Source organism: Heterostelium album (genome assembly GCF_000004825.1).
Source record: "Heterostelium album PN500 unplaced genomic scaffold PPL_contig1, whole genome shotgun sequence".
Lineage (NCBI taxonomy): Eukaryota > Evosea > Eumycetozoa > Acytosteliales > Acytosteliaceae > Heterostelium > Heterostelium album.
In genome coordinates this window covers 1,082,304-1,100,554 of record NW_008805078.1, presented here as the reverse complement: position 1 = coordinate 1,100,554, position 18,251 = coordinate 1,082,304, and the positions used below count along the sequence as shown (strand labels likewise).

The 18,251-nt window shown below is 33.7% G+C and overlaps 6 protein-coding genes across 6 annotated transcripts; 3 read left to right on the top strand and 3 right to left on the bottom strand.

The window, feature by feature from the left end:
- Window positions 1–239: 239 nt before the first annotated feature.
- On the bottom strand, window positions 240–6,274 carry PPL_01255 (SNF2-related domain-containing protein; the record flags this gene model as incomplete). Its single annotated transcript, XM_020572270.1, has 4 exons — window positions 240–1,232; window positions 1,374–4,898; window positions 4,979–5,177; window positions 5,298–6,274. The coding sequence occupies 4 exons, from the start codon at window positions 6,272–6,274 to the stop codon at window positions 240–242; spliced, it is 5,694 nt and encodes a 1,897-aa protein (XP_020438128.1).
- A 795-nt stretch (window positions 6,275–7,069) lies between these two features.
- On the top strand, window positions 7,070–8,758 carry PPL_01254 (RING finger protein; the record flags this gene model as incomplete). The annotated part of the gene is made up of 3 exons (XM_020572269.1): window positions 7,070–7,870; window positions 7,961–8,129; window positions 8,217–8,758. The coding sequence occupies 3 exons, from the start codon at window positions 7,070–7,072 to the stop codon at window positions 8,756–8,758; spliced, it is 1,512 nt and encodes a 503-aa protein (XP_020438127.1).
- A 303-nt stretch (window positions 8,759–9,061) lies between these two features.
- PPL_01253 (trafficking protein particle complex subunit 1 TRAPPC1/BET5) lies at window positions 9,062–9,658 on the bottom strand (the record flags this gene model as incomplete). Its single annotated transcript, XM_020572268.1, has 2 exons — window positions 9,062–9,398; window positions 9,498–9,658. The coding sequence occupies 2 exons, from the start codon at window positions 9,656–9,658 to the stop codon at window positions 9,062–9,064; spliced, it is 498 nt and encodes a 165-aa protein (XP_020438126.1).
- A 1,081-nt stretch (window positions 9,659–10,739) lies between these two features.
- On the top strand, window positions 10,740–11,220 carry PPL_01252 (DUF1748 domain-containing protein; the record flags this gene model as incomplete). Its single annotated transcript, XM_020572267.1, has 2 exons — window positions 10,740–10,834; window positions 10,971–11,220. The coding sequence occupies 2 exons, from the start codon at window positions 10,740–10,742 to the stop codon at window positions 11,218–11,220; spliced, it is 345 nt and encodes a 114-aa protein (XP_020438125.1).
- Window positions 11,221–11,312: 92 nt separating this feature from the next.
- Window positions 11,313–13,831, bottom strand: gnl1 (guanine nucleotide binding protein 1; the record flags this gene model as incomplete). Its single annotated transcript, XM_020572266.1, has 3 exons — window positions 11,313–13,076; window positions 13,159–13,252; window positions 13,323–13,831. 3 exons carry the CDS (start codon window positions 13,829–13,831, stop codon window positions 11,313–11,315), a joined length of 2,367 nt encoding a protein of 788 aa, XP_020438124.1.
- Window positions 13,832–14,085: 254 nt separating this feature from the next.
- PPL_01250 (uncharacterized protein) lies at window positions 14,086–17,904 on the top strand (the record flags this gene model as incomplete). The annotated part of the gene is made up of 4 exons (XM_020572265.1): window positions 14,086–14,094; window positions 14,686–15,049; window positions 15,770–16,449; window positions 16,579–17,904. 4 exons carry the CDS (start codon window positions 14,086–14,088, stop codon window positions 17,902–17,904), a joined length of 2,379 nt encoding a protein of 792 aa, XP_020438123.1.
- Window positions 17,905–18,251: the final 347 nt, after the last annotated feature.

Here is an 18,251-nt window from a genome sequence, read left to right as displayed (position 1 = left end):
TATACAATTACACCAAATATTTAAACATAATATTTATTATTAGTTAAAGTTGTAGTAAACCATATGATATCAAAGAAAGTAGAGTCATTGTAAATAGAATAATGTTAAAGCAAAGCTGTTATTGTTTTTTTTTTAAAAGATATACATCATATATAATAATATATGAATGTTGTAATAAAAAGATGTTATATATATATAAATAATTCTATGGTTTTTATTATTTGTTATATTTATTGTTATTATTGTAATGATCCAATAAAGTTATTGATATCAAATTCTTCGGTATATTGTGATTCGTCCCAGAGTTCTCCGATCGATGCCAACACATTCTTGAGTCCAGATTTGCTAGGTTTCTCTACTTGACCCATAGAGTTGACTGCTCCGTTATCACCACTCTCCTTCTTCTGTGAATCACTTTCGTTGTAGTCAAAGAGATTAAGTAGTTCGTTCGTTGACATTGTCTGTATCGATTGATTCTCTTGATTGACAATGGTGTTGGCAATGTTGAGTTTGAATCGTTGCAGACCCATGATCTTCTCCTCGAGAGTACCAGCGGTAATAAGACGGTAAACATTGACCACCTTCTTCTGACCGATACGATGCGCACGATCCATAGCTTGTAAATCCTTCATTGGATTCCAGTCGTGTTCCAAAAAGATGACAGTATCGGCACCGGTAAGATTCAAACCTAGACCACCGACGTGTGTGGTCAGTAGCAGCAAGTCAATCGATGGATCGGAATTGAATTGATTGACAATCGAATGTCTTTTCATTGGATCGGTTGAACCGTCCATTCTTAAATAGGTTACCGATGGCATATGGTGTTTGAGAAGGTCAGTCTCTACAACGTCCAACATTGATTTCATCTGGGCGAAAATCAACACACGATGCTGAGTGGTAACGTCTTGGCTCAAATCCGCATTGTTATTAGAGTTGGCGTTGGCAGATTGCACACCGATTCCACACTCCAATAGCAACTCTTTCAAAGTTGTCAATTTCGGTGAGTGTTCAATGTCGGTAATGTCGGATTTGCTTGCCTTTAGTTCCTTTATAATCGCATTGTACTGTGGATGATTCTGATTCAATACAAACTGAGGATGACTACATAGTTTACGGAGATATTGAAGTGCCTGGAATACATGAGTAGTTGCTTGTCCACCTTTCTTGGTCGATTTCTTTGTTTCCTGTGGTTCTTCATCTGCATCCTCAGATATGATCTCCTGATCGATTCCCTGACGGAAATGTGTCTTGGAGAAGTCGTCGTACAGTTTCACCTGGAGTGGCGACAGCTTGCAGTAACGATCCTGAATGATCTTTGGTGGTAGATCATGGAGCACATTCTCTTTCAGTCTACGAAGGAGGAACGGTAATACTTGTCTGTGAAGTGCTTCCATTGCAAGAGCGCCTGCCTCTTGGTCCTTTGGTGTACACTTTGGATCTTTACTGGCGAGAATTGGCTTGCTGTAGAGATCATCGAATTGACGTTCGGTACCAAGGAATCCGGGCATCAAAAAGTCAAAGAGTGACCAAAGCTCGAGAACATTGTTCTGAATAGGTGTACCAGAGAGAATCAAACGATGATTCGACTTTAGTTGTTTGACAGCCTGGGTCAGTTTAGTCTTGGTATTCTTAATGATATGTCCTTCGTCCAGAATACAATAGTTGAAACTCAACTCTGTCAGATGGTCAATGTCATTACGTACAATGTCATACGACATAATCAAGACATTGTGATCCTTGAATTTGGCGCGAAGTGCAGCACGTTCAGCCGGTGCACCCATATAAGTCATTGGACGCATCGTTGTATCACAGAACTTCTTGATTTCATAATACCAGTGACCGACCAGCGTAGATGGACACACGACAATCGAGGGAAGTGGCTGGAAGTTTGGTGTTCCCTTTGCAGCGAAATTGACACGTCTGTCATAGTCGTCACCAGCCATGATACAGATGGCTTGTAGTGTCTTTCCAAGACCCATATCATCACAGAGAATACCATGTAGTTTATATTTGTTGAGGAAAGCCAGCCAGTTGACACCGTCCTGTTGATACTTTCTGAGTTCGGTGTTGATACGAATTGGTAGTGGATACTGCTCGACTTTCGATCCGTCCAATAGTTGCTCAAGGAATTTACGCTCTTCCAGTTTCTGTTGTACAAGTTTCTCGTCCAGTCCAACTGGATTTGGAACACCGGGTTCGAGGGGCATCAACTTGACCAACTTGGCAAAACAAAGCGATGCCTTCTTCCTCAGAGGAATCTCTTGGTCACTCATACATCCAAGTACTGGAATCGTCAAGAATACAATGTATGGAACGATCTCGAGTGACATATCGTTGATTATCTGCAGTAGAGTGGTAATGGCACCATATCTGTTGGTCGATGACTTGGAGTCACCGAGCAGCGGTAACATATTGTAAATGAGATGATGCATCGAAGGCAGTGTTATAGTCAAGCAAAGCTGTGCAATCGTCTTTGATACCATCGATTGTACCGATAGATTGGGTGTTTGTACAAAGTGGAAAATAATCGGGATCAAGTCAATCAAATGGCTATGGAAAGATGGATGTAGTTTGGGAAGAACCGTCTTGAACAACTGGAGTTCGTCGATCACCAATTGAAGACGTTCAAAATCATTGACAACCAAAGTGAAACCAGATGGTCCAGTAGTCTCTTGGTATAAAGCTACTAGGTTTTGTGAAATCATCGGGAAGAAAGTAGGGAGAACATTGAAAAGCGTTTCACCAAGCCGTCCAACCAATCTGATAAAGAACTCGTTTGCTCCTCTTCTTCCGAGTCTTGCAATCTTTGATTCTTCGGAATCTAAATTCTGTTGTTGCTGGTGCTGTTGTTGTTGTTGTAATAGTAATACTCCGTTGGCATTATCCTCTTCAAACTTAAGATCAGAGCCAATTGATGCCAGAGGAGTATGTGTTCTGTCTTCACAGAGCACGGAAAACATTGATTTGATAACCTTGTCGTTTGGACATGGTGTTCGAGTTGCACACAACTGCACAAAGTGCGCCAACGAATGAGCCGTTCTGAACTGGTAGATATCGTCCTCTTCGTTTCGAATAGAGTGGAGCAACGAACGAATGGCCGGTGTTACCTTGGCGGGTATGTTGTTGGATGCAATGAGCGCGCCATCCACAGCAGCAAGCACCATAGTATGCATCTCTTTTTGAAGCTTGTCGATATATCCCATGGTAGCGAGTATCGTCTTTCTTCTGGCTTCCAACTGGTCGACCAGTCCATTCTTTGTACTGGCAGGAATTAGACGTTGAATATTCTCGAGACAATAAGCATAGACATTGGATATCAACTCCAAAGACAACGGGAGGATGGTCTCTGGTTGAAGTAAAGGCTGGTCTTGTACCCATTGGACAAGTAGTGCAACACCTGTAAAATCGATTCCAACATTCATCAGACTTTGAGAGAGAATCTTTGAGTCTGATGCCAACTTGGATTTGATGATGGTGTCGGCTTCGTGGTAGTACCAAGTCGGGTCGGAGTCATTGAGCAGCTCCGACATGGTGGCGACCATCGTAGGTGGCAGAACTGGTTGTGGTGGAATGGAAACTGTTGGCATTCCATTGGTTTGTACGACACTGCAATAAAAGATCTCTGTCAGTATCATCGATGCCAGATGTCTTTGAATTGCAGATGCCGATGTAACCATGCCAAGTAGCATGTCCATGACTTCCTGTGACTGTTCGGTTGGCCACATTCGAATAACGATTGCAATGGCGTTGGTTCCCATTACCTTTGCTCTGGTATTCAAATAGTGTTCTCTGCTTGCTGGTTCCACTTCGCGTGGCGGAGCAGAGCTGGCGACACCAGTTCCGTTATTACTGTTGGTGTTGGCAGCGGCTTCCGCCTTGGCTTGGACACTGGCTTTAGATGGACGTCCTCTCTTTACTTGTCCAACTTCAAGTTTTGTTTTTACAGTGGATTGTGTAGCGGCAGCGGCAGCAGCAGCAGATGGATGATGACTATTTGCGGAATGTGAGTTTAGCGTGGAGAATAAAAGATAGTCTTGATTCATTGGAGTACCGGGCACGGTCGAGAGTAACGAGATCCACTGAACCAAGAATGGAAGAGTTGCTTGTCGGATGATTGCAGGCTCAAAGCTAAGAATCAAAAGATTCCATGTCTTTAGTGAGATCTCAACGATATCGTGACGCTCCTCCAATATTATATTCTGAAAAACATAACGTAGTAAATCAGTCAGAATCGGTAACAACCACTGATGGTTACCATTGACACCACAACCAGTTGCCATAATCAATCTATTCACCGTTTGAATAGCTGATAATCTTACACTATATAATAAATGTCTGAAAAATGGATATAATCTAGGTACTAATTCACTTAATTTTGTTGATTGTTGTTGTTGTTGTTGTTGTTGATACTGTACATGACCATTATTATTATTGTTATTAGATGTTGTTGTTGTAGTCGGTAATATAACATCTGAAAAAGAATAGAAATCAGCTAATAAATTTAAAACACTGGCAGTCGAGACTGCTAGATCATCGAGTTCCAGTAGGATATCCCAGAGAATTGTTAGGATCTGTTGGATTCGGTCTCGGTGGTTGGCAACCAGCTGCTTGGCTAGCGGTTGGAATGTTTCAGAGGCAGTGGCACGCACGTCGTCGTCACGGTCACTCAGACCTTTGGTAATCGCATCCAAAATTCTCGGTAACACCAAATCGATAAGATCCAGTCTGACCACCGCTAAATACTTGATTCCAAGCAAACCACCGTGTCTTACCTCCCACTGCTTATTATCCTGAAGATGCAACAACACCGATAAAACTCTCATAACACTATCTGCATTCATATATTTAACAACCAAACCCAGTACTTGTGCACATGTTTCTCTTACTGGTGCAACAACCTAAAATAATAATAATAAAGAATTCTTTGAAATTAGCATATCAATCGATTATATAACTTTCAAGGAATTACTAAACTTACTTGATCAGATATATAATCACCGAATCTATCTAATGCAATAACACAAAGTAATCTAATAGCAAAGTCCTCTAACCAAAGAGTATTTACAAGCTCAATTCTCTCTGGCTTTGTATATACAGTCACACCACCACCCTTTCCATGTTTTCTACATAATTCTCTAAGTCCAACTGCTGATCCATGTCTAATTTCCCATTGTGGACTAAAGTAAAAAAAAAATTTTGTTAGAGCTCTGGAATTTGGAAGTTGGCGCGCATGAAGTCGTCACACGGTGAATAGTGATTATCGCCAACATATTCATTGTTTTTTATATTTTACTTACTTAAAGAGATCAATTAAAAGATCATCGTAAAGTGAGGTGAATGGCCATTCATCTTGATTGTATGCTTTGTCAACATCGAGTACCGATTCCAACACGATGACACCAGAGTTTTGAGGTTGCTCAGTGATATGTTGTTTCGTTGGCGCTTTGACAGACTGATTACTCTTCTTGAGGTTATCGGCTGAGCTGTTCATCTCTTTGTATCGCTTGGTAGTACCAGAGGTACTCTCTTTCAAGGTGGATTTAGCCTTGCGTTTCGCTTTGTTTTTCTCACGTGCACTCATTCCACTGGTATCCAAAACAGTACCAATATCCTTTCTATCTTCTTCCTGTTGTTGTAATGATTGCTGTTGTTGTTGATTGCTATTATTATTATTGTTGTTGGTCGGTTCCTTCTTTATATAGATAAGATCTTCATCGTCGATCAACTCCATGCCATTCGATGTAATATCGTCCAAACCCAACTTCTTCTTGATCTTCCTTCGTTGTATCTTTAGTATTTCCTTTGGATCTACACCTTGCATCTGTGGTTCCGGTTCAAACTCCTGTCCACCCGATGCCAACAACAAACTTCCATTACTCAACACTTTGGTAATATCAAACTTTTCAAATGTTAAATCAAACATTAATTCGTCATCATCATTATTAGTTGTTGTTGTTGTAGTTGTTGTTGTTAATGTATTATTATTATTATTGTTATTATCATCGTTATTATTATTATTATCTGATGATGATGATGATCTATATTGTGGATTCCATAATGGAACATGTGATGCAATTGCTTCTATTGCCTGACCAGCAGCAATTCTAGTATCCCAATCTTTACTTAAGAGTCTAGAGTGTAGGTTATCCAATAACGATTGTAACTCGTGAGGATGTAGTCTTTGAACTTCACCGATTTGCTGTGCCGCTGCTTTTCTAATTGCAGGAGTACTACCAGTCTCTAGCAATGTAAATAATCTTTCTAATCTAGACATATTATTATTATTATTATTTTTATTTTTATTATTATTATTATTATCTTTTTCACCAAGTCACTATCTAGCTATCTCTTCTCTCTATATAAAACTACTATAAAATATATATATATAAATGTTAACTCTTAATCTTTCATTGAATTCGAATCTAACAATTTGGCTACCAATTTAATCTACTATTTTAAGATTTGGTTTATATCTATTATAACTAATTTATTTGATTATCTCTTCAAATCATGTATGTTAAAAATAAATAATGAATGTTTTAAAAAAAAAAAAAAAATAGTAAAAAGTTTTTTTTTTTAGTTTAGTAATAATAGTTAATAGTTGTTTAATATGTTATATGATTGATAAAATGAAGGATGTCAACTTTATGTAAACTAGTTAACTTATAAATTCTTGGAAGAATCGATTGATCATCCTCAACAAGAAGTTTTTACTTGATTAAATAAAAAAAAAAAAATGAAAAAAAATGAAAAAAAAAAAAAAAAAAAAACTTAATTATACAAAAACAAGTTTAATAACTTATTACCATTGCATTAATTTATATATATTATTCAACAATTGTTATTTATTTTGTTTTGTATTTGCTTTTTAAAAAGAAATAGAAATTGATTTGATTTGCATCTTCATTATATAAAGTTAATCATTAAAGGTAGAGAGAGATAGTGAGACAGAAAGAGTAGTAGTAGTTTTGTTTAAACACTTAAACAAACTAACTAAATAATCAGATCACACACAGTCACTAGATATATATAATAATAGATAAGATAAGATAAAATAAAATAAGATACAATGGAAGTATCAATTAGAATTGATCCACAGAGTGGTAATAATAATGATCAAGATGATATATCTATAATACCTACAACAAATAACAATAACAACAACAACAACAATAATAATAGTAACAATTCTGTAAATAACAATAGTGGTAATAATAATGGAGGTAATACAATAAATAGCATTGGTAGTGGAATTAATTCACTGTTGACAACAGCTGCAAACAACACATCATCGTTGTCACAATTGATTAGTCAACGTGGTCACTCACTGTTTGGCAGTAACAACCAACATCTATCTTTTAATTCAAATGGTATCAATTTGATGAATACTATAAATAACAATAGCAATAATAGCAATAATAACAGTCATAGTCACAGTCACAGTCATAATCATAATCATAATCACAATCACAGTCTTAATCACAGTCATAGCAATATAGTAAATATAAATATAGAGGATGATCATGGAATCGATATAAATAATCAATTGAATAATAGTTCAACAACAACTACAACAACAACAACGAATAATAGCAATAGCAATAGCAACACCAATAACAATGGTAATGTAAATGGTTTCGAGTCAAACAATCAACAACAGCAACAAACACAACCACAAACAGTATCAAACTCAACAGCAAGACTTGATCTACCGTCTATTATGAAATGGCTGGAACATTCCTATCCTTTCATCGTTATATTATTAGTTGTATTTTTATATAAACATCGCCAAGGCATCCTTATGTTCCTCTGGCAACAAATTGTATTTTTCCAAGCAAATCAAGCATTAAAATCTCAAGTTGCATTACAAGTATGTTAGTTTGCTAAAATATAGATATAAACATTAATAAAACACAAAGAAAATGGTAAACTAACATATATTTGTATGAATATTATCTAGGAAAAGAGAAATATTGGAGTACTATGTTGGTTAATTTTAATATTATCAAGTAATATCGCCACCACCTATCTATTCTTTGGAAACAACGAACTTTGGAGATCATTGATATTACTCTATCCATCCATTTCCATCGATATTTATAATGCATTTTGGTGTGCAATCTTAAATGGTAAGTAGACTTGTTGTTTGTTGTTAGGAGGCATTCGCATGCGGGGATTACTAATATTATTTTTTTGGTTTAAAATATAAACAACAGATTTTATGGCTAGATTCATTACAATGATTATAAAAGCAGTTTGTATTATAGTTGTTGGACATAGACCACCACATAAGAGAAGAGCACAGCTTTACACTGTTATTGAAGTTACCAGTCATTTGTATAGATCGATTCTACCGATAACCATTTGGTTCAAGTACTTGCACTCGCTGCATGACGACGGTGAGCATATCTTTGGATCGCTGATGGTCGGACTCTACTTTACATTCAAGTTGACCAATTTGATTGAAAAGACAAAGCAGTGGTTCCAAACAGCCAAGGCATATGTACTGCGTGAAGTGTTATACGGCAGAAAGGCAACCATGGAGCAGGTGGCAGCCGTCGGTGACCTGTGTGCCATCTGTCAAGAGAAGATGGTCTCTCCTATAGTGTTACGTTGCGATCATCTCTTTTGTGAAGATTGTGTTTCACAGTGGTTCGAATTTGAAAAGACATGTCCACTGTGTCGTGCAGCGATCGCCACAGCCGGCAACAGAACTCATTCCGATGGAACTACAAGCATACTGTTCCAACTATTCTAAACAACTAAAAAGATAGAATAGAATAGAATTGAATAATAATAATAATAATAACAATATTCATTTTAAATATTTCAAATTTTGTTGTAATTCAATATGTTACATAAAATAAATAAATTTATTAAAACTAAAAACTAAAAAAAAAAAGATTGTATACTTTTTTAGTTTACAAGATATAATTTATTTATTATTATTAATAAATATATTGTTATTTGATTGATTGTTTAACTTTACATGATTAATCTGGTTGATTGATTTAATTATATATATAACTAATTAACTATCTATCTATCTAGTTGACTATCTCTATTTCTCTTGATTGTTGAAATATGGTATTGCTTTAATGATTTGATTCAATTGAGTAATGAAAAGTTCACATTTGATAACAGAGTTTAGTTGGTATAAAGGATTCTTGATGACATACTCTACGAATGCAGAGTTATATATTTTCTTGAGGTCTTCTCGAAGATCTGGTGTCTTTGGATCGGTCAATACTATAAACTTTACACACGACAGTGTTTCATAGAAATGTAATTTATAGGTTGATGTTGTTAAACAATGAAATCCTGTTTGTGGATCCATACTATTTGATTGAGGGTTTATAATGTAATGTAAAAGTAGAGTAAATATAAGATAAACATAACTAACATAATACAATTGATCGATTTATTTGCTTAAATCTTATTTTTGATCATTACAAATAATCAATCTTATATCTATCTATCTATCTATCTATACATACGGTGAAGGTGAAAGTTTCGATAAACATGATTTTAAAGAGTAGAGCATACCGAACAATAGTTTTTGTTCCTCTTGTAGATTCGGAGATGCTTTCTTTCTATTCCATTCTTCATAATATATACATGTTCCACTCTTGTTAAATATAAAGATATTGAAGATCATATTGTTTATAAGTTTCTAAAAAAAAACAAAATGTGTAAATTTAATAATATAAAGACACAAGAACAATTTTTTATTTTTGAAAATCTCTAAAAAGATTTTGGTAAAAAGGAAAAAGAAAAAGTCTAGATCCAAACAACTAAAATGTCAATCGATGTACATAAAACTGGATGAATATGCCATGACGGATTCTTCTGCAGCAACAACTATTACATCATCCACATCAACAAATAATGATAATAATTGGTAGTTCTGCCTTGCACTACTAAGAAGTCACCACTGAAGAAACTATGACCATCTACTTCTTTCCATTTTCATACTAATTGTGTTTTTCACCGGCCAATACTTTTTATCCCAAAGTTGTGTAGTGCCATGACCAACTCAATCTCTTTGTATTGCAAACCTTTTCAGATATCATGGTTTATCATTAACAATTGGTTCCGACCGTGATTCACTGCTCACATGCGATCTTTGGAGCATCTAATGCATTGTAGTGGAGAATCTAAACATCAGATTGAGAGTATCAACACCAAACCACCTACAGACCGATGGGCAAACAGAAAGATACCATAAAAATGTTTCATAGTAGTTGGTTTATGGTAATTTGTTCACAAATACCACTATTATTAATAGGTATTACAACATGATCAAATGCTAATTAAAGGTTAGATTTATAGACTCTTAAACATAACAACAACAACAATAACTATAAAAAATATTATAAATAAATTATCATCAAATGATGATTTTATGCCTTTTTTTTTATTCATTATTTAATTAAAGATTCTCTCTCATAAATCAAAGATTATTACAACCTTACTTCATTAAAAACATTAAATATCATACTTTTGCAGGTATAATAATTGGTTGTATGTTGTGTGTCAATGAAAAAAAAAAAAGAGAGGATTTGTAAAATCATAATTATGTGTTAGTTGTGTGTTGCATCTTCACCAAAAAAAAATTAAAGATATTATACTGTTTTATTATTCAAAAGCAAAACAAAATTAATTTAGAATTATAATTATAATTATTATATAAAACTGTAAATTAAAAAGATAATTATCATTTTAATATATATACAAAGATGGGATTATTCACTTCATTATTATCGATTGGTGTAGATGCAGCTATTGTATCAACAGGTCTTGCTGGTATTCGTCGTTACACTGGATTCTCTGTGTATGTTTAGTTTATATTTAGTAGTATTGTATTTATATATTTTAGTACTAATAATAATAATCATTTAATCAATCAATCAATCTTTTCATAATAAATAATAATATGATGATCAACAATAACAACAATACATATATAGACGAGGTGTTGCAAATATGATCAAAAATGAAAAAATAAAGAATGCAGCAGTCGTCTATTTAAACTCTGGTGAATATATCTTTGATAAATCAGTTGATATTGTAAACTCTTACATTTCCGATTCAAAGAAGAATGAACCATCGGAATCGACACCTTCAACAACAACAACAACAACAGAGCCATACAAGAAAGCATACAAGTTAGATCCACAAAATAAATCAAAAGAAGATCATTCCATTAAAGTAGAATAAAACAAGAAAACAAAATAAACTAATAAACTAATAAACTAATATTTGTATATATTTACAATGTTCTTATTTTCTTTTATTTACATAGTTTATAATTAAATAACTTGTCTTTTGTTTCCACCTTTTTTCTGTTTCTCTCTTAGTCTCTCTTGATAATCAAACGCTTTGTCCGATAGCTTTTTATTCTTACCATGCTTTGCAATGGTCGATGGTATCACTTCATTGGGATTGAGTTCATCGTTATCATCATCTTCATCCTCTTCACTCTTATCAGAATGTTGTTGTTGTCTGTTGTTTCTACTTGATTTCTTCTTTCTACTACCACTAGCTCTATGTATATGAACAGCTTCATCCTCTTCATCATCATCATCACTGATCATTGTCATATTATCAAACTTTTTCTTTATCTTTAATTTCCTTGATCTTCTACCTCTATTATTGTCATTTGTTGTTGTGGTAGTTGTAACACTTTCATCATCATCATTATCATCATCTGCATCAATATCTTTATTGGATTTGGATACCAATGATTTTTGATTGATAGTTGTAGTGTTCATTATCTCCATGTATTGATCTTTCGATAATCCAGGTGGTGGCCATGAAATAACAACGTTTCCATCGACACAATCCCTAAGTATTTCAAGACCGGCTCTATGGATGTCGGCTCTTCCACTCTTGGCAATGAGATATCCACGTTTGAGTGCAAATGCCTCGCAGATTGTAAGAGGTGTCCATGGCTGTGGAGTTGGCTTCTCCTTTGCCTCTTTGTTATATGTGCTGGTGGAGGTAGTATCGTTCCGATGATCATCATCTGGGTTGGTCAATCCATATACTTTCTCGACTGCAACTCTCTCGGCTAGATAGCGGATGGCAGAGAATGGCTCACGTACCTGTGCTATCGGGAACAATCCACAGAGGATCTGCAGTGATTTCGGTCGGTCGAGAGCAGGGAATACTAGACCTGGACAGTCACACAAACGGATCTCACTGGTCAAAAAGATAGTCTGGAAATGCTTGGTATGACCTGGTGTTCGCGAGGTACTAACAACCTTTCTTCCCATCAAACCATTGATCAAACTGGATTTACCGACATTTGGATGTCCAACCATTCCAACCGTAATAAAACTATCGTTTGGTGTTTCAGGTTTATATTTTGAATCTACATTATTATCATCATTTTGATTATATTCTTCTTCTTCTTCCTCCTCTTCTTCTTCTTCACTTTCGACATCCTCTTCTTCATAACTATCATGATTGTTGGATGAAGAATTTCCATTCTTTTCAATGTTAAATGATGTAATTAAATCTACCAACTGTTGTTTTCCTTCTGCATTCTCGTATCTCTTTCTTCCTTTGTTGAATTTCCTTAGTTTATTGACATCGGTTGGATCAGAGTGTGGATGGTCATCACGTATCGCCTTGAATGAACTGAAACAAATGATTTTCAAGTGTGGATACTTCTTGAAAAAGTATTGTTTCCAAGCTTCGATGATTCTCGAATCGACCAAATCAATCTTGTTGAGAACCAAGACCATTGGTTTCTTGAGATCCTGTGTGATATAATGATACAAAGCAGGAGGGAAGTGGAACAAAGGATACCGGGCATCGGTAATCAATAGAATGAGATCCGATCGCTCAGATACACGCCAGAGTTGTCTCCAAACCTCGAGATTCTGCTCAAAGTAATTCAATCTACTCCTATCGTAACGCGAAACGATGCCATCCAACCATTGATTGAACATCTCACGTTCTCTATTCTTTACTCTCTCTGCCGAGTATTCGAATGACCATGACGGTCTCTTTGGTATATCGATATATTCTGAATCATCACCCAAATGTTCATCTAAAACACTCCATGGCTTTAATATTAAAAATCAAAACATAATTAATATAAACGTTACTCTATTAAATATTAATTAATATTTATTTGTTTTTACATACAGTATCTCTAAATTTAAGATCAACAGGTAATTTAGCAGCTTCTTTTCTTGCTTCTATTTCTTCTCTTGATTCTTTTTCAAATATTGTAATTAAACTTGATAAAATAGCAAAAGAAATTAGTTATGAGTGAAACACTAAGTATAAGGTTTGTTTGATTAACTTACTTTGGTCTACCTCTTCCACCTCTTTCCATGAATCTATTCTTTGTTGTTGTTTCATCCTCTGTTGTAGTATCTGCTTGACTTTGAACATCACTATTACTATTGGAGTCGAACTCTGATTCAGATGATTGTGAATGGATTTCATCTTCCTCGTCATCATCATCATCATCTTGCTCATTATCAGATCCGATATTACTACTAGATCTCTTATTATTTGAACGATCGTTTCTATTATTACTATGTCTATTTATATGATGATGATGATGAGTTCTGTTGTTATTACTTTTTGTTGCTGTACTCTGAAATATGGCACTACTACTTCCACTTGATCCACTGTTCTTATTTGATTTATAGGAATGTGAATCTAGAATCTCTCTGGCCATCTTTCTCTTCTCATGAAGTGAAAGTTGATCGTCATTCTCCTCCAATGAATTCTCAATTCTCTTTCTCTCTTTCTTTGCTTTCAATTGATCTTTCTTTTGTTTACCGCTAAATGGTTTTGCTCTAGTCATTTTTGTTTTTTTTAATTTTATTTATTAATAATCCTTTGATTATAATTTATAATATAAATACATATTCAAACAAAGTGTTATTCTTTTTTTTTTTATATCTCTCTTTTTAATAATCAAAAATATTGTATGTTTTTTTTTTTTGAATTATTTTTTTTCATTGATATTTATTTCAAAATATTTTACCACAATTGTGTGATTAGATTCGTTTTTTCTTTTCCCACATTCCAGATCTTTGAACACAATACCTATCAAAAATGTCTACTGTTAGATTTTATAAAGAATGTGAACAAGAAGATAAAAAAAAAAAGAATTATCTTTAAAATTTTATATTTATTTGTTTTTGAAAGAAAAAAAAAAAATATTCTATTGAAATAAAATACATCAGCCGATCTGGAATTTTGAGTACAGACATCACAGTTAGCTAGTACATTTTTTTGATTGGTTCACATGATTTGTAATAATATACTTGTAATGTTGGTACAAGACTGAGGAAATTCTTGAGAAACTAAACTAAGGGTATTGTTGAAAAATGAATGATCATCAACAAGGATAAGCTTTCAAGGGGACCATACCACAAGTCACTTAACACCTATAGAAATCAAGTAACCAAGTTTCACAATCAACTATTCTTTCAAAATAAAGTTTCATATGCTTCCAATTCACTGAAACTAAATTTTATTTTTTCAATAATATTGGTCAGTCTTAAAAACAATGAAATAAATTAAATTGTTAATAACTTACGAGTTGGTATGCAACATAAAACTATGTTAAAGAACACACTCGAATTAATTTATAAAAATAAAGGATAAAATGAAAAAAATACTAGAATTATTATTATTATTTTATTTCAATAGAATATTTATTTGTTTTTAATCATTATTTCTTTATTACTCTTGCAATTACATTACTTTCGTTTTAACAACTATATGTCTCATCAACCTATTACATTTGAATGTTGGGTTCATGAGAATCAACTCCCTCCATCTAAATTATTATTCAAAGATGTCAAAGATTACGAAGACATGAAAAAAACAATTATCAGAGAATACAGCATTAAAGAAACACCAGGAAATGTTAATCTGTATTCACTTGATCCAACAAATAATAATAATATTCAACCTCTAGATGTTAGAGCAAATATTCACCCAACTCCTTTGGATATTTATTATACTGTGCTAACTCCCTCTCTTTCATTTAATCAAACAACTCAACAACAAGGTAAATATTACAATCCAACACAATACCATATTATTCATCTCTGATCAATCATCACAGAGTAGAAAACAACACAAACTACCTAATATTTATCGTACTCAACCAAACATCTTTATATTTAGTTGTTATATATATAAAACAAAAGCAAATATCTTATCCTCTTAAATATCACATTATTGTTACTAAATCTACTCATCAAATCGATCATACACAATGATCAAATAATCAGAAACAACAACAACACAACCATTATTACTACAATCAAACAATCAAATAAACAATCATCATCATTTAGCCTTTTATACACATTTATCATTTGCTATTATCAAATCATACATTATAATACATCATTGTCATTGTTATATCTATATATATCATTTCAGATAAACTACATCTACTATTTTCCCTCGTGAGACTACACATATCAATTACACACCTCAATATCAACAAATATAGTCTCAGGTTAACGACCTTAAGGGTTGCTATAAATTGTATTACATCACCGCTTTGTTACATGATTGTTGCTATATGCAACCTACACTACATCAGTATTTTTTCTTCATCATCACATACCGATGATCACCTTCATTGTCGATGTTATATACAAATCTCCATACTTTAAAGTATATAGGACAAACAAGTTGCATCTTGCTATTTCACATAATCACTATCAACACCTTCCAACTACATCAATCAAAGTATACTAATCACATTATATTATAGAGTTCAAAGTAGGACAAATTCTTTATAGAGAATACAATGATTACGATATCGAATTCGTAGAGAGAGATTCATTTTTCGACATAATTGTTTCAAACCTTTCGGAAGGATTCAACTATAGAGGTACCGTAGAAAAACAAAAGCAAGTTTTTTTCTTGATAGCAGGTGGATCTGGAACTGGTAAAAGTAGAGCGGCCTATGAATTATCACGTATACCAGAGGCCAAGCTCATTGGAATAGATCAAATTTTAAGAAGATCACTACAATCAGCCATATATATCGAGATCAATTTCTTGAATGGTTCAAGTTATCACCCCCAGCTGGATAGTTTGTCTGCTGATATTCGCATTGGCATGCGTCTTGCAATATCATCTGGGATTTATGGTTGCAAAGTTATTGATCATCTAATCGCTTCTTCAAGCAGATTTACAATTAATCAAGTAATAGACGATTTAATTATATCTGTTCAACAAAATGGTAGCCCAATTACTCAATCCAATCCACTTACCATCATTTTACATTTGGACGAATTTCAACAATATATTAAATCATTACCACAATCTGACAATAATCATAAAAGTGAGAGTTTTAAACTATTATTAGATGCCATTGGTGAAATAATGGTTAAAAGAAAAGATATTTTTTTAATACCAGTTTGCACCGGAACATCTTCAATCGATATAGTAAATTTAAAGTCGAATTACCAAAGGATATGTATTGGCTTCAACCCTCTAAGTCGTAGAGAGTCACTCGAACCATTTATTGAGCACTACAAGCATCCAAACAGAGATAAAAAAGAATATCTTTCACAGATTCTGATCAAATATCATGGTTTGTTTGAAACTGGTCTTGGTGACACTGGATTCATTCCTAGAGAAATCAGTTTTTATTTAAGATGTTGTAATAGTTATTTGTTTGAGTTTTCTAAAAGGTGCTATGATAAGATTAGCAGGTTAAGCATGTCATCCATTACCAATTTAAAAGTAGTGAAAAAAATTCTTTTATTGGCAATCACACAAACACCAGTAACATTATCAACTAAACTTGGTGAATTGGATGGCAATCAAATTACAGTGAACCAAATAAGAATGTGCGGAAACTTATATTTGGAACAGATAGATACTGTTAGTACAGATTCTGAGGAATCTGCTCATGTTGACCACAAGAGAAAGAGCAAATTGTTTGACTTAACTCCACAAAAGTCTCAAAAGTCATATTCATCATCATTACCTTCAAGACTTTCCACTTCATCTACAGATTCATCTACAGATTCATCATCATCAACATCATCTGCCTCATCATCAAATTCAGTCGAGGAAAGAGATTCTACTCAATACACCATATTTATTAGTTTCTATAACATGGTGGTTCTCAATTCATTACTGGTTGACAAGAGATTATTTCCTTCAGAATTACTATTTTTCCCGTCTCCCACCAAATTCTGGACATGGAAGGATTTTGAAGAGTTGTTCCCAAGAATCTGTATTGCCAAAATCAATGCTCATGTTAAGCTTAAACATAACCTCACTATTCAATTATTATTAAAAGGTGTATATGGTATCGAGGAAATTACTAACGATATACTGACTTCCTTTCCAAAAAAGGTAATTAAATTAAGAATTCAATTGATAATCGAACTCAATATTAATAATTTACAACAGGTTATATTTGATGAAGAAACAAACCCATTTAATGCACCAAATTTTGAAGACACTGCCATTCATGTTTGTAAAAGAAACACCGAGACAATTGACCACATCTTTAAATTAACAGGCAGGCAAGGTATAACCAGTATTTTTGTCCAATGCAAGTTCTCAGACAATTTTAAAAATAAGAAGATATACCAGATATCCAATAGTGAAGTAATTGAACTTGCTGGTCATTTTTTCAGTAAGCTTGACGATTCTATATCCGCAAACACTGTTTATTTCCTGGTTACCAATCGTATTGTAGATAAATCAGTAATTGAAGATTTTCAAAAAAAGAAAGATAGAAAAAAATTCAAGATCAATCAATTCTTATTCGTTTTATCATATCACAACTTTAACACCTTCTTCACTCGTACATTCGCACACAGAGGCTTGATTGACACCAATATTAATGGTAAACAATTTAAGGATCATACTATAATAAATTAAACTACTATGGTCATATTCTCCAACCCAGCCATTAATATGCATTTCATATATCTTTACAATGAATACTGAGTTTCCATGTGGACACACAGACTGTAGCTATGAACGTGAAGGAAGAATCATTCAAATCCAAATATTCCGCATCCAGACAAACGGTACCATCCACTTTGCGATTTAAACAATTGCAAACTAACTGAGGACACCAAAAAAGGAGAAAATTTATAAATAGAAATAAAAGGAGAAAATAAATCAGTATAACTCTATTCATGAAAATCTATTTTAACAAAAATTAGAAATATTGTCAGTTAGTGATTCTAACACTAAACCAGTCAAGAGTAATGTATTAATAG